General features: G+C 41.7%; 1 protein-coding gene across 3 annotated transcripts in view; it reads right to left on the bottom strand.

Moving 5' to 3' along the window:
* CSMD1 (CUB and Sushi multiple domains 1) overlaps positions 1 to 13,745 on the bottom strand; it is a 2,014,336-nt gene that overhangs the window by 316,761 nt on the left and 1,683,830 nt on the right. For all 3 annotated transcript variants that reach the window (XM_047713603.1, XM_047713595.1, XM_047713613.1), the window contains one exon: positions 247 to 438. In XM_047713603.1, the coding sequence (XP_047569559.1) occupies positions 247 to 438 (192 nt within the window). The remainder of the gene's footprint in view (positions 1 to 246; positions 439 to 13,745) is intronic.

The following is a 13,745-nucleotide window of genomic DNA, read 5'->3' on the forward strand; positions in this document are numbered from 1 at the left end:
ACTTTAGCTATTTTTAAAATCTAAACCCCAAACCCTCACATCCACATTATACACCTAGCCCCCCTCCCAAAAAAAAAAAAAAAACAAAACAAAACAAAACAAAACAAAAAAAAAAAAAAACACATGCACATCTTGGAAGAAAGATCCTGAACTGGAGAAGGCACAGAAACATCCTGCTCTCTCCCAAGGAGCTCCTGCCCTTAGGTGTGCGTTTGTGTCCTATTGCAAGCCGGCCGCCCAACTCACCGACACAGGAAGGCAGCGGCTTGTCCCACACTCTGCGGTCCCCGCTGAGGCAGGTCAGCGTGTCGCTGCCGTGCATGGCGTAGCCCGGGTTACAGCTGTACAGAACCACAGTGTCAGTAAAGTGGCCTTCGTCTCGGATCCTATAGCCATAGTTAGGGACTCCTGGATCCTCACACTTTACTAGGTCAAAACCTATGAGAAAGGAGGGGAGAGACTGAGTGGAAGTAACTGTAGTAAGCAACGAGTGAAGACAAAATAGAGAAGGTCGTCGAGTGCCCCTCGAAGCGTGGGAAGAAGAAGAAGATTGTGAATTCAAAAAGGGAAAAGCCAAATGTGGGTCTCGACTGGGTTTTATTTATTTGCTAAACATGTGTTGTTTCATGAGGCTGAATCATTTCATTTGTTCTTATCTACTTAGGTAACAGTGAGGAGCATCTTAATTTCTGAGAGTCCCAAGTTGTCCTCTACTAACCCACATCGCCCGCTGGCGTGCTGGGTTCTTCAATAAGCCTCGGAGCCTTCTCTCACGGAGCTGCGTTTCCTGCTTCTGCAGCCCCTCTCTGTAAAGCCCAAACCTTCCAGAAGGAGGGACCCTCCAGGGACCCTCCCTGGGGAGGGACCAGCCTGCCCCAGGACACTCAACAGAGTCTTTGCCACGAGCACTCACCCTAGCTTACAGTCACGAGCCACCCACCTTCACACCGACTTCCCCTAAATCTCCAAGATCTCGAGGTTCCTAGGAAATTAAAAAGTTGTTCCCATTGACAGAAGACGGGCTTGTGAATTTCCACCTGCCACACTCCTACGGCGCACAGTGAAGGGGGCGAATGGGCAGCTAACGCCATGCATGATGGAAATCCCAGAAATGAATCACTATAATGACTTCATCAGACTTAGCTCTTAAACTCAAAGGAATAAATGACAGAAATGAAGATTTAGCTTCTGTAGAACTCAGAGCTGTATATTGCTTTTATGTGAAGCAATATTTTAAGGCCATCTGTGGAGACAGTCTTACAGTAACATTTCTCTCCTCATATCTGATGCAAATTTTGGCCCTTCTAAAGAGTGGAACTGGAAACCTGATGTACCATATGGTCTGTTTACATTTATTTCCACCTAACTTTGACTTCTTCTATTCTGAAAGAAAGAAATGAAGAAAGAAAAGAAAAGAAAAGAACGTAATTTTTTTTTGAAATATGCCTCTCAGATTTGCATTTTGAGATGGCTTCCATGGAGGACAAAATAGCTATAAACTTACAATATAATTACACCTTCATGTTCTCTACATATTCAAGATGGAGTTCTGGGACTTTGTATAGGAGAGAGAAAAAGACATATGGTCATTTGCACTCAGTTGCTAGGACAAGTCTCTTTCCTACAAGTTTCCATCTATAAAGTGTTAATCTTTACCAACTATGCCTTTACAATAATTCTGGTCAATTTAAGAAATGCAAGTAACTTTAATTCAGGATGCTCAGAAAGAAAGTACATAAGAGTCTACCAACGCCAGTGCAAAGCAAAGGGCTATTTTCAATTGCCACGGAGGGGAGGCAGGCATTAGGGGAAGGGTCTCAGGCTTGTGCAGGTTTTGACTACTGTAGTCTGACCTGCCAACACTCCTGGCTGAAAGTAAGACTGTAAGCTGCTGAATTTGTGTCTGACGGACAACCGTCGGATGTAAGTGTGCCCAGGGGCCTTACCGATGCATTAGCCTGAGCTTCTCTTTCTACAAAAGGAAAAAAGAGAACAGAAACCTAAGTCTTTGTTGTTGTTTTATTTGGTTCTTGGGTTGGCAGTGAGGGCATCTGAGCAATGCATCAAGGCAAAGCTGCTGGGGTGTGGGGAACTGGGAAGCCCAGCTTGCCCGGCCTGGACCAGAGCCACCGGCAAGGAGGCAAGAGCTTTCACCGGTCACACTGAGGAGGGCCCCGCTCATCTTAGAGACAACTTCTCAAAATGTCTTACTATTTTGAAGTCACATTAAGTATCTGACATACTTAAAATTGGAACATTTTCAGTAGACATACAATTGAAAACATTCAGTAGACAAACAAAATCCAGGGACACAAACTATAAAGAAGAACCAGGTACCTATCCCAATGGTTCATAACCTCGTGACAGGATGCTGGGCAAGTTACGAAAGCTGTATGAGCAAGGACAGCCTTAAATTCTAATGTACCGTGCGGGGCTTACCCACGAAGAGCAGGGTCTGTGTAAGACAGCAGGCCCTGAGAGTTAGTGAGGACCTGCCATCCCCAAAATTCCATACCTCGTGTGGCACAAACTTCTGATTTGTCAAGGAGCGCCAGAAATGTGGATTTTTTTTTTTTTAGTTTATAATAATGATTGTTGAATGAATAAATATTCTGTAAGTGGAGATATCTAAAATCCCAAATCAGATTATTAAAATCGGATGTGAATAACACAAAGAACTAGATGATTTTATTGCCTTTTGGTGAAGGCTTTCATGAATGGCAAAAAGTTGGCAAATTCCACCTAATTCTTCTCAACTTAGCTTTGAAACACACACATCTTCTGGGGGCAATTAAGGCCTGGACAAAGAAATGGTCTAGTGTGTCCAAGACTTTTCCATTCTGATAACACATTGTTTCTGGGTTACACAGAAGGGTTTTGTTATAAAAGATATTCCCTGATGGAGATGTATACCTATGCTGATAAAGTAATTAGAGGACAAAAGTATTAGAGGAAAAAAAAGAAAACAAAGAGGTACCAACAAAAATAACTATCAAACTTTAGTTGGGTTGGGGTTTTTAGAGAAATACTTATTTTATAGCTTTTTCTATCATTTAATGTTGATTTTTTTAAAACCACATCATGTCATATAGACAAGTTAAGCCAAGTTATTTCTGATAGGATATTCTTTCCAATATTAGTGGTCCCTCTTTCTTATGATGCCTTCTATTATTTTTTCAAAAGTTCACTGAAGTCTTCAATGGCATCACAACACTTAGTATTTAGAAAAAAATTCTACACTTGATTCCTAAATGCCCAGAGCCTCCAGGTGAACCCAATTTCATTATATGAAGTACATTCCTTGTCCCTATCAGAAAGTTGAAAGATATTTAGATCATCCGATTTTTCAATCTTCATTCTACTGAAGAGAACCTTGTTCCTGCAAAGCTGCTCACATGATTTAATAATTCATTTCCAGTTATGGACGGAGCCATAGACATTTATTCCTGGAGGAAACAGTGAAAGTGCTATTGATTAATATCTTTGGAGAACTAGAAAAAGATCAGAAACCCAAAATTTCTCTTCCAGTTTGGTGTGGAACTCTGTCTAATCACAAGCAACAGAGACAGTCCTGCTCTCCTGTTCCTCTCCACACATCAAACGGGATTCATTTTGACTAAGTTTTGCTCACTTTGGGGTGAAGAAGTCCTATCAGTGTCTCCTAAACATTTCAATATTGCTTTCCAACACAGTGAAATAAATTCATTGATGTGTAACAGTGGACGTCTGAAGCACAAAAATAAAACTGCGCTGTTAACCTCATGTCTGTTTCAGGAAAGGATTTTCCTGTGGTTTATCAAAAATATCTCGATCATAGGGTAGTTCTATTTTCAACATTTTGAGACAACTATCATATGATCTCCCTGATATGAGGGAGAGGAGATGCAACATGGGGGGTTAAGGGGGTAGGAGAAGAGTAAATGAAACAAGATGGGATTGGGAGGGAGACAAACCATAAGTGACTCTTAATCTCACAAAACAAACTGAGGGTTGATGGGGGGAGGGGGGTTGGGAGAGGACGGTGGGGTTATGGATATTGGGGAGGGTATGTGCTATGGTGAGTGCTGTGAAGTGTGTAAACCTGGCGATTCGCAGACCTGTACCCCTGGGGATAAAAATGTATTATATGTTTATAAAAAATAAAATTAATAAAAAAATATATCTCAAAAGACTTTTTAAGATTTATCTTTAGATCCACAAAGATTCCTCTAATGAAGAGATATTTCCATTTTAATCTGGATCTAAAACACTTCATAGGAATCAGTCTTAATACTGCTAAAGACTAATGCCTTTAAAAATAGAGAGAAGATATGCTTTCTTATCTTGAAGCCACCAGCTTGCAGGAAATCAGTGCAGCAAATGCTGTTTCTCTACATTCTTTATGCCACAGAACCTTTAAAAAAGATTAAATCAAGTTATTTGTTTCAAAACATTATCTAGTAGGAGTTGCAATTGTATTGAATTTATTTAGCAATTCCATTTCTTTCTGTTTTTCTGTGATTTCTTCCGAAGTCATATAAATAGCAAAGACGCCTTGAACTAAATGTTCCAGTGAAAACAGGCTGTAAACATCAGGCTGATGAAAACGACTACTCCCTACTTCTGCAGTATTTACCCAGTCTCTGTATTGTTGAAGGATTAAATTCCATATATCTTGAACGTCTAACAAAATATAAGTGTTCTAAGAGCCTTCTACTTAACTCTCAAGTACTTGGTCCAATTTTATCTTCCAAACACAGCACTTGTGTGAGAGGGGAACCTGCTCTAGATCTAATCCATTTAACGCCTCCAGGCTGGACCCTGAAGCCCACGGTCTTGGCCATCCTCCAGCCTCTGTGTGCACAGGCCTTGAGAAGGTGAACTCGTGTGCAGGCGAGCTTGGAGAAGACCACTGAGCAAGGAGAGTGCTTGCCGTTTGTGGATCTCCGGTAGCTTCTCCTATGAACCACTGAAAAACCTTCAAATGTTTATAGAAGCCTGTTATCCTATAACTTTACCTGAGACTTATTTCAATTTGAATACTGTACTTTTTGGTAAAATCTCCTTGGTAATATAAAAAAGGTTCTCATATGCAAAAAACAAAAGCAAACACACACACACACTCACAAAGAAGACACGCTTTCACATTTGCGTGCGGTAGGAAAAAGTATATTGAAGTACATATATTTTTATTCACTCCTTGATCGGCAGTTTTCTGGAAAGAAATGTGGTTTGGGATCGGAGCACTGGTTCTGGCTATTGTGGTGGACTCGAGACACATGAAGTTCATTAACAACTGAATTTCCTGAAATGTTTGATTGATTCCTGTTTTTTAAACACAGCTCTCATTATTTACGATTGAAATTCTAGGTGAAGCATGTTTTAAATTATTAGTTTTAAATTATTGCACAATTATTAAATTGTGAGTTTGAGTTTTAAATTATTAATTATGAAATTATGCATTAATGTCGTGTTTTAGCTGTAGCTGTTACTGGTTTCAAATTGATTTTTATTATCAGCTACTTTTTTCTCACTTATTTATTTTCCCAAATATTGTTTTATTATTGCTGTTATTTCATGATTATGTGGAAAGATACTCTGAATTTCCCCAAAATAGCATTATTCAACAGGATGGTGATGCTATCTCAATGGAAAGGTGACTTCCTGAGCTCCGAGTGAAATATCAAAAAGCCTATAGAGTCCAGAACAGAAAGCAGATGACCAAAGTCATCACCTCCTTTTCTGGGACCATCTTGGTTCTCACAAACTATGTCACTATGACATCATAGAGCAAGGTAATCATAGCTAAAAATTCCAGGAGTCCATCTCAAAATAACTCGCAATTGTAAATGTACTGTATACACCCAAAATAAGTCTTTCCAGTGAAATCTACTCCTGATCTTCCACAGAGCTATGAGGTGGTTCAAGGTGTTACTATCCATTCTGGGGAGGCTTTGAGAAGGAATCTCCCTTGTTCACCTTCTCTCACCCATGTTTAACACTGCACGCCAACTGTCCTCGCCAAGGGTATTTAAAACAGAGGGCTGGGAGCTCTTGGAGGGGAATCAAGGTCAGCATCTACAGCAGGGCACGGAGACAGATGGGCCGAGGGCATTTTACTCTGAATCAGTTCTTAAAAGCATCCCACTGGTGAACTGTGTTCTAACTCACACACTGTGGTAAGGACTTATGATCAGCGTATTATCTGAAGTTTTAAAACGGATCTGTGACTTATGAGGCAGGGAATTTTTTAGGTACTATGAGTAGAATGGCATGGAACAGGGCCATCTTTTCCATGGTCTACTTACTTCCACAGGTAAGAAAATAAATATTTTAAAAACAGTATGGTACTCGCTACAGCTACGTTTCCTGGGAAGGCTGAGAGAGGCACAGGGGGAAGCAGGAAGGCTGGGCACGGCTTTGCAGAAGAGGCATAATTGAGATCATCTAGAAAGACGGTAGGCATTGGTGGTTCTAGAACCAGAGGAGAATTCTCCAGATAATGTCTGCACAATTACATGAGGGGTTCGGAGGAATATGGCTTATCCTGGGATGCAGGATACTTTGCAACAGTGTGTGCATCTTATGGATGCTTCACTGAAAGCATCAGGAGAGGGCTGTCCTGCAGCCCTACTGAGTGTAGACTGACTCAGTACGCAGTGGGGGTTGGGGGAACAGGTGTCTGCATGAGGAAGCAGCACAGATATCTGTAGCATTTCGGGGAAACGATCAGGGCCAGTATGGAGTATGGATTGGAGTAAGCGGAAATCAGCAGAAAGAATTGGGCCACGTTTATCAGGCGCTGAGGGTGGGCTTCAGCAGTGGGATATGGGCTAGTGCATGAGGCAAAATCGCGTGTGTGCGCGCGTGAAGCACGCAAACATGTCATCATGCAAGTGGCATCTGGGAGATGATGGAGGCGACGGAGGGATGGCTGTACTAGGGACAACACAAGAGAAGGCACTGCTTGCGCGGGGGCGTGAGGCAGAGGAGAACCTCACAAGCCCTCAGATTAGCGTCCTCTCACGGCGAGCCTGCACATGATCGAGGAAAAGAAGAAACTCCTTCGGGCGCCTGGGTGGCTCAGTGGGTTAAAGCCTCTGCCTTCAGCTCAGGTCATGATCTCAGGGTCCTGGGATCGAGGCCCGCATCAGGCTCTCTGCTCAGCGGGGAGCCTGCTTTCTCCTCTCTCTCTCTATGCCTGCCTCTCTGCATACTTGTGATCTCTCTCTCTCTGTTTCAAATAAATAAATAAAATCTTTAAAAAAAAAAAAAGAAGAAGAAGAAACTCCTTCATCGGCGACTTGCAGAAATAAATAAACACGCTCTGAACCCTTTGGGGGGCATGGCACGAGGCAACGTCAGGCCTTACGGAGCTCACTGTCCAACGGAGGAAACTGACACGACGACGAATGGTGACAGACTGTCACGAGCACCCCAGCAGTAAAACACGGAAGCGTGGACAGACGTGGACACAAGCCTGCAAGTACACATCGGCATTCTCTGCACCGCCGCCCCTGCTTTCTGTGGTTTATCTATTTGCCCCAGTTATTCCTCTGCTTGGTTGGATTCACTTCTTTTTCTACTGGAGATAAACAGAGGAGCACAGAATCCTTTTTTAAAACAAACAGGAACCTCTATCCATTTTAATAAGTATGGCCCCTGTCACATAGAATTAAGTGTACCGTTATGTGGTTAATATGAACGCTTGCCTGACATCACTACTCTCGGTTCGGGTGATCCGCGTCTTTTTTGTGTTTAAGTGTTAAAAATGTCAATGTTAAAAATGATGACTTTAATTGATAATGTAAACTATGAATATTATTTTCATAAAATGTAATTTTTATTATCACTTCTACCTGATGATAAGGTTAGTAATTTACATACAGTAGCTTAGCCTAGTAATATTTCATCTTATCAAAAAAGATATCAAGAGTATAATTTGTAATATAATGTTTGTGTTTTTTGGCCCAATGTTAGGGGGGATTAAAGTGAAAAAGATAATTTAGATAATCTTACTGAAGACACATATCTAGAAAATCTTACCTTCTAACCCACAACATTAGTTAATTCATGAAATCACTTAGTGAAAATGTATTTGTAAAGTGCTAACTATACTTTGGAGACCTTGCTAGATGCTGAAAATATAAAATTAGTTGATGTCTGTCCTGGCTCACCGGGAGCTCACAATCTCGACGGGAAAACAAATAATATACAACAGTTAACATCTTACATCTCAATGGGACATCCATCCATTTACAATACAGACTTATTACACACATAATATACAATACATTGCACATGGCAGCAAATCCTGTTTCAATACACAGGCATAGCCTTGCCCTTTAGGGCTCCAAGTCTAACCGGACGTGTCACTATTACATCAACACGTGCTTAAGAACAGCAGGGACCCGCATGCCGGGGGCCACAGGAAGAGTTCTCCGAGCGGGATCTCGCGTCCTCCGTCAGGATTTCTGTGAAAACAGGATGCTAGTACAGGGCAACCCATTTATAGGCAGCCACACAGTATGACATATGGCTGCTTCTAAATGAGCCACCTGGACTTTCCAAGGGGACGCAGGTGACGCAAGGAACACGCCATGCTTGATGCTGGATGGTGCCGCCAGGTTTGCAAATAAACAAACACACACACAAGTACATACACACATCGATACAAAGCGATATCCAGCAATACAATGAAGTGACTTCAGCCAACAATATATCACATTAACTGCATAAGATGTAATTCGATTCTTTTTCAACTCTATTTCCAGATAGAGTGATAGCTTTTGTGTTTCGTCTATGCAGAATAGTTTAAGGAGTAACTTCTCTCTAGAGAAGACTGTTTTCTGGGGTGGGAGAAGTCCAAAATAAATAAATAAAACACATAAAACTCAGCGTGTTTTTATTTTTAACTCTAACACTCACTAATTGCTTAAAATACCTTTACTATTCCAAGAATCTGATTACTGTTGATTTCTTTAAAATTGAGCTACAGTTTGCAAGCCTGAAGAATCTTCAGGTCCATGTATGAGGTTCAGAGGAACTGGAAACTAGCAATTTTTACTTAACTAATTTAATAGCAAAACAAGGAAGAAACTAAAGCCAGATTGAACACAGATTCTGTTAGTTTGTGAAAATAATCATCAATAAAAGCCAATAGACAAAGTGGCGAGTCAAAGACATCTACTAATATGTTTATCACAAATACCATAATTAAAATACACGTTGTTCCACTGCTATATAATTACACATTTTTAAAGACCAAGATACACTTTCAGCAAAGTTTTCTTTTAAGAAACTAGAGCATCCCTATAAAATTGAACAGTACAATTGTTATTTTTTTATTTTTTCAGTGTTCCAGCATTCATTGTTTATACATCACACCCAGTGCTCCATGCAATCTGTGCCCTCCTTAATACCCACCACCAGGCTCACCCAACTCCCTACCTCCTCTCCTCCAAAACCCTCAGTTTGTTTCTCAGAGTCCACAGTCTCTCATGGTTCATCTCCCACTCTGATTTCCCCCAGTTCACTTTTCCTTTCCTTCTCCTAGTGTCCTCCATTTTTTAATGGTAGAAAATTTTCACATTTTTTGCTTTATTATTTATGAAAATCTTGATCCATGAAATGAAATTGGTAGAAAAATGGGAAAAGTGATATTAGGAACACATCACTGAGTTATTTTGAAAACCACCATTTTTTAGTAGTATATACTTATCAGCACATCATCTTAATCCCCATTGCCTAAAACTCAATGTTTACATTTGCATGCATTTATTTTTATATGGGAATTGACATTTAATCAACACATTTAATTCTTTTTTTACTTTAGTAGAGAACTACAAACTGTGGCTAATTCATTGTTTTCAGCCACGGATCTCAGGACCTTCTTATTTAGGAACTGAATAAAGAGACAGGTATCTTCCATAAAGGCAATGATGAACATGAAGCTAGTTAGTTACTAGCTTAACATCAAGCTAGTTACTAGTTAGTTACCAATTAGTTAGTAGTACTAATTAGAAGAGCACACACTGGGCCATGCAGTGCATTAGGCAGATCTGCCCATGCTACCACTTTCATCCTGAAAATAATCCTACAAAATAACCCTACACAACGGTTAATTGTAGGACCCTGCGTCAGGCAGACTGCGGAGTTTTGTCACAGCCGAAACCCATGCAGGTCAGTTTCCTGTCAGGAGCACACACGGGGTTAAGTGGTGATTCCTGATGCACAGTTCCCTTTGGCACGGCCCCTTCCTACCCCCTCCCTGACAGCTTCTCCCAGTGGTGGCTATGCCCACCCTGGCTCCTTCTGCTCTCCTTTCCGGGAAAGGGGACTATCCAAGACACACCCTGATGAACTGGATAGGAGACAGCACTATCTCTTCTCACTGGCCATGGGAGAGTCTCTGGATTGGGCCAAAAAAAATGTGATAAAGAATGAAAATTTCCAAAATGAAAATCATTTTGGAAAGGCCCATGGGGATTTCATTCTTCTTTGCTCATAAAATATCTAACCTTTCCCCTTTCCCTAGAAAAGTTTTCCACATTGGGTCAAGAAACCTGTCAAATTCACACACAACCACACGAACCCCACACTCCCCTCCAAGGACTACTCTGGGGTCAGACTGCGACTCGAGTCCTGGTTCCAGGAACATGGCTCTCGGCTCTCCTCGGTCAGTGTGTCTCATTCTTGCCAAAGAGAAAAACAGTGTGTGAGGATGGCAGAGGCACCCACAGATAATGTCTGAAGACCCTGAGTAGAAGAAGCAGAATGACTGCCAAGTGGAAGGGTCCCCACCGAAAGGTTCCCCCACTGGGAATAGCTGATGAGATGGCCAGTGGCCCCAGGGCATGAGGACTCACTGGAGAAGGGACATAAAGGACAATGGACATTTTGAAATGATGTCTGGACTAACTGCAGTTCCAAATCCCTTTTCCTTCATCTGTTCCCCTTCCATTTCCAAGCATTGACGATGAACACAAATGCTTCTTTCTTCCTGTCCCAATATTGCAGAGATTTTATAAGAAAAAGTAAAAGAAAATACACTGAGCTCTTCCCAAGTAAACTTTGTGTAAACATAAGGGATTACCGATAATACTCAGGTTCGTTGCTGCTGTTACTACTCAGGTGTCGTAACTTGCATTACTCTACAGCAGGTAAATATGAAGTAATTGTCAAACCGCATGGCAGAACGCACCACCTCAAGCGATGTCGCGAGGCCATCATTCCCCAGAAGAGACAACCAGCTCGGGACCACTGCCAGCGTCTCCAAGCGCCAGGACGGAGGAGCACCGTTCCTCACGTTCCACCTCTCGTTCTTGCAGACTTTCTGCACGAGTGACGGCAGTCGCCACCCATCAGCCTAATTGTGACTTGTCAGCGGCACCGCCCTCCCCCAGCTGGCTTCGGAGACCGGAGTAGAGGGGATCGCTGACTCAAGAGCCACGGGGTGTGATCTCACCCTGCCGCACTGAGCTACGCTTGCTCACTGGGAGCTGTGACACACGGCGTGTGAATTCTCACGTCCGATAAACATCGCCCAGGTTTAGTTGCAAAACCCGGATGCCAAGCAAAATGAAATAGGGAGCCAAACAATTCTGTGAACCCAGTGAAGCCCATGAATTCACTGTCTCCCCGGATGGGCACCACTTCCATAACACCAGCTCAAGTCACAGACACCCACACCCCCAACACCGTGAGATGATCTGACTCCCTTCTGTCTGTTGCTCCTGAAACCATGTGCCCAGGCGCTGGTGGCCTCCCCAGCCTGCTCCCTCACAAGCATCCCTCTTCCTTTCTGATTTTCCGTGCTGGTCCACGCCTCCCTCACTTCCACCAAGGATGCTGCCAGGGTCTACTAGGGGATTTCCTGGCCGGATCATCCTTGAAATGCAGGTGAAAAGCACGGTCACAGTCTTGTCACAATCCTGTCACCCACTCTTGCCTCCAGTATCCAGGCTCGCTGCCCAGCTGGGCCTCAGCATCACTCATGTCCTCCAGGTCACACCTGTCCTTTAAGACCAAGTTCAACCCATTCCTGCTTCGGCGTCCCTAGCTCTCCCTCCTGTGTCCTCTGTCCTTCCTGAAGTTCTCATGAGTGCCACCACAAAATAAGTGACAGCTGGTGGCTGCGTGTTTTTTATTCTTCAATGTTTTCCCACCGATAGAGTATATCACCCCACTAAAAACGCGCTTCTTTGAGGAGAAGGTTAAACTACTGAAAACTGTGTGTTTCATCATCTGAGGAAGTTGTGCAGTTAAAATAGAAACACCGAAATGTATTCATGCCACTATGTTTCATCGGTGCTTATACTAATGCCAACTTGTTAGTAAGTGCTTTTAATTTAAATAAATGAATAAGGTTCTGAAGATTTCTGAAGATTTTTTTAAAGATTTTATTTATTTATTTGACAGAGAGAGATCACAAGCAGGTAGAGAGGCAGGCAGAGAGAGAGAGGAGGAAGCAGGCTCCCTGCTGAGCAGAGAGCCCGATGCGGGGCTCAATCCCAGGACCCTGAGATCATGACCTGAGCCGAAGGCAGAGGCTTTAACCCACTGAGTGCCCCAATTTCTGAAGATTTTAAAATCATGAAAGTAAATACATGACTTTTAAGTTTTCATATGTTCTAATGTTCCCAAAATTTTGGAAGATTTAAAAATAATGTTTAGTCAGAAATATCCAGTTAGTGAAAATTCAGAATGGTTACACTATTATTTAACCAACGTTGGATGTTATAGTATCATATTCCTCCATATATGGATTTTCCAAAGAGGTAATCCCAACAATTCTCATCACATACTGTTGTGGATATGTGTAATAATATATCTATATAATGCAATGGGTATTTCATAGAATGATTTCCATGAAATTATTACTATATGAAATTCAATACAGAAACCTTTAGCATTAGGAACATAAAATGTTCTTATTTTGGTCACAGTGAATTTAGTTTGATGATGACAACAGAAATTTCAATCATTTTTGATAGTCTGAAAACCGCATTAACAGATTCTGTGTAGAAGCAGAAAATTTTCCTACATTTCCTGATGAATGATGTGTCCATTTGTATTTTGTATTAGAACCATTCTGTTCCTTTAGGTCTGGGAATTTGTCTTTCACATTTAAAAAAATCAGTTAAATGTTTAAACATTCACATAAATAAATAAATAAATAAATAAATAAATAAATAAATAAATAATATACAAGAACCAGCAAATTTTCAGCATTTCCTTCAACTATTGTGCAGGAGGACAGATGAGTAACTCTCCCAAGCGTCCCACTTCTTACAGATCTTATTTGTACCAACATGCATTAACTACCTTTAGAAGTTTCCAGAAGAGACAGCCATTCCATGTGCAGATACACTACCACTGGAATTTTATGATTTGGCTCTTCAAATAATGTTCCACTTATCAAGATGGATAATGACTCAGATTTCAATAAATTCACCAAAGCTGTAGGGATCTTCTGGACACCTGACTCCTGGTGTGGTTGTCTTACAGTCAGACCTCATGACTGGAGCCAACAGCTATGGGGCCAGGGGACCCATCAGCTCCCAACCAAGCCTACCAACACCTAACCCCGAAACCCACACTCTACCATGCAGGCAACATCCCTGTTCAATCTACTTGCTATTTGGCAAAGGAAATAGGTTTCTAATTAACATCATGGTAAAAACGTGTCCTAAAAAATCCTGGGGTTTCCAAATAAGTGCACGTTTTTATTGTAGATTTTAACAGTATTGACCCCTGCCTCACCA

Source organism: Lutra lutra, chromosome 2, assembly GCF_902655055.1.
Source record: "Lutra lutra chromosome 2, mLutLut1.2, whole genome shotgun sequence".
NCBI lineage: Eukaryota > Metazoa > Chordata > Mammalia > Carnivora > Mustelidae > Lutra > Lutra lutra.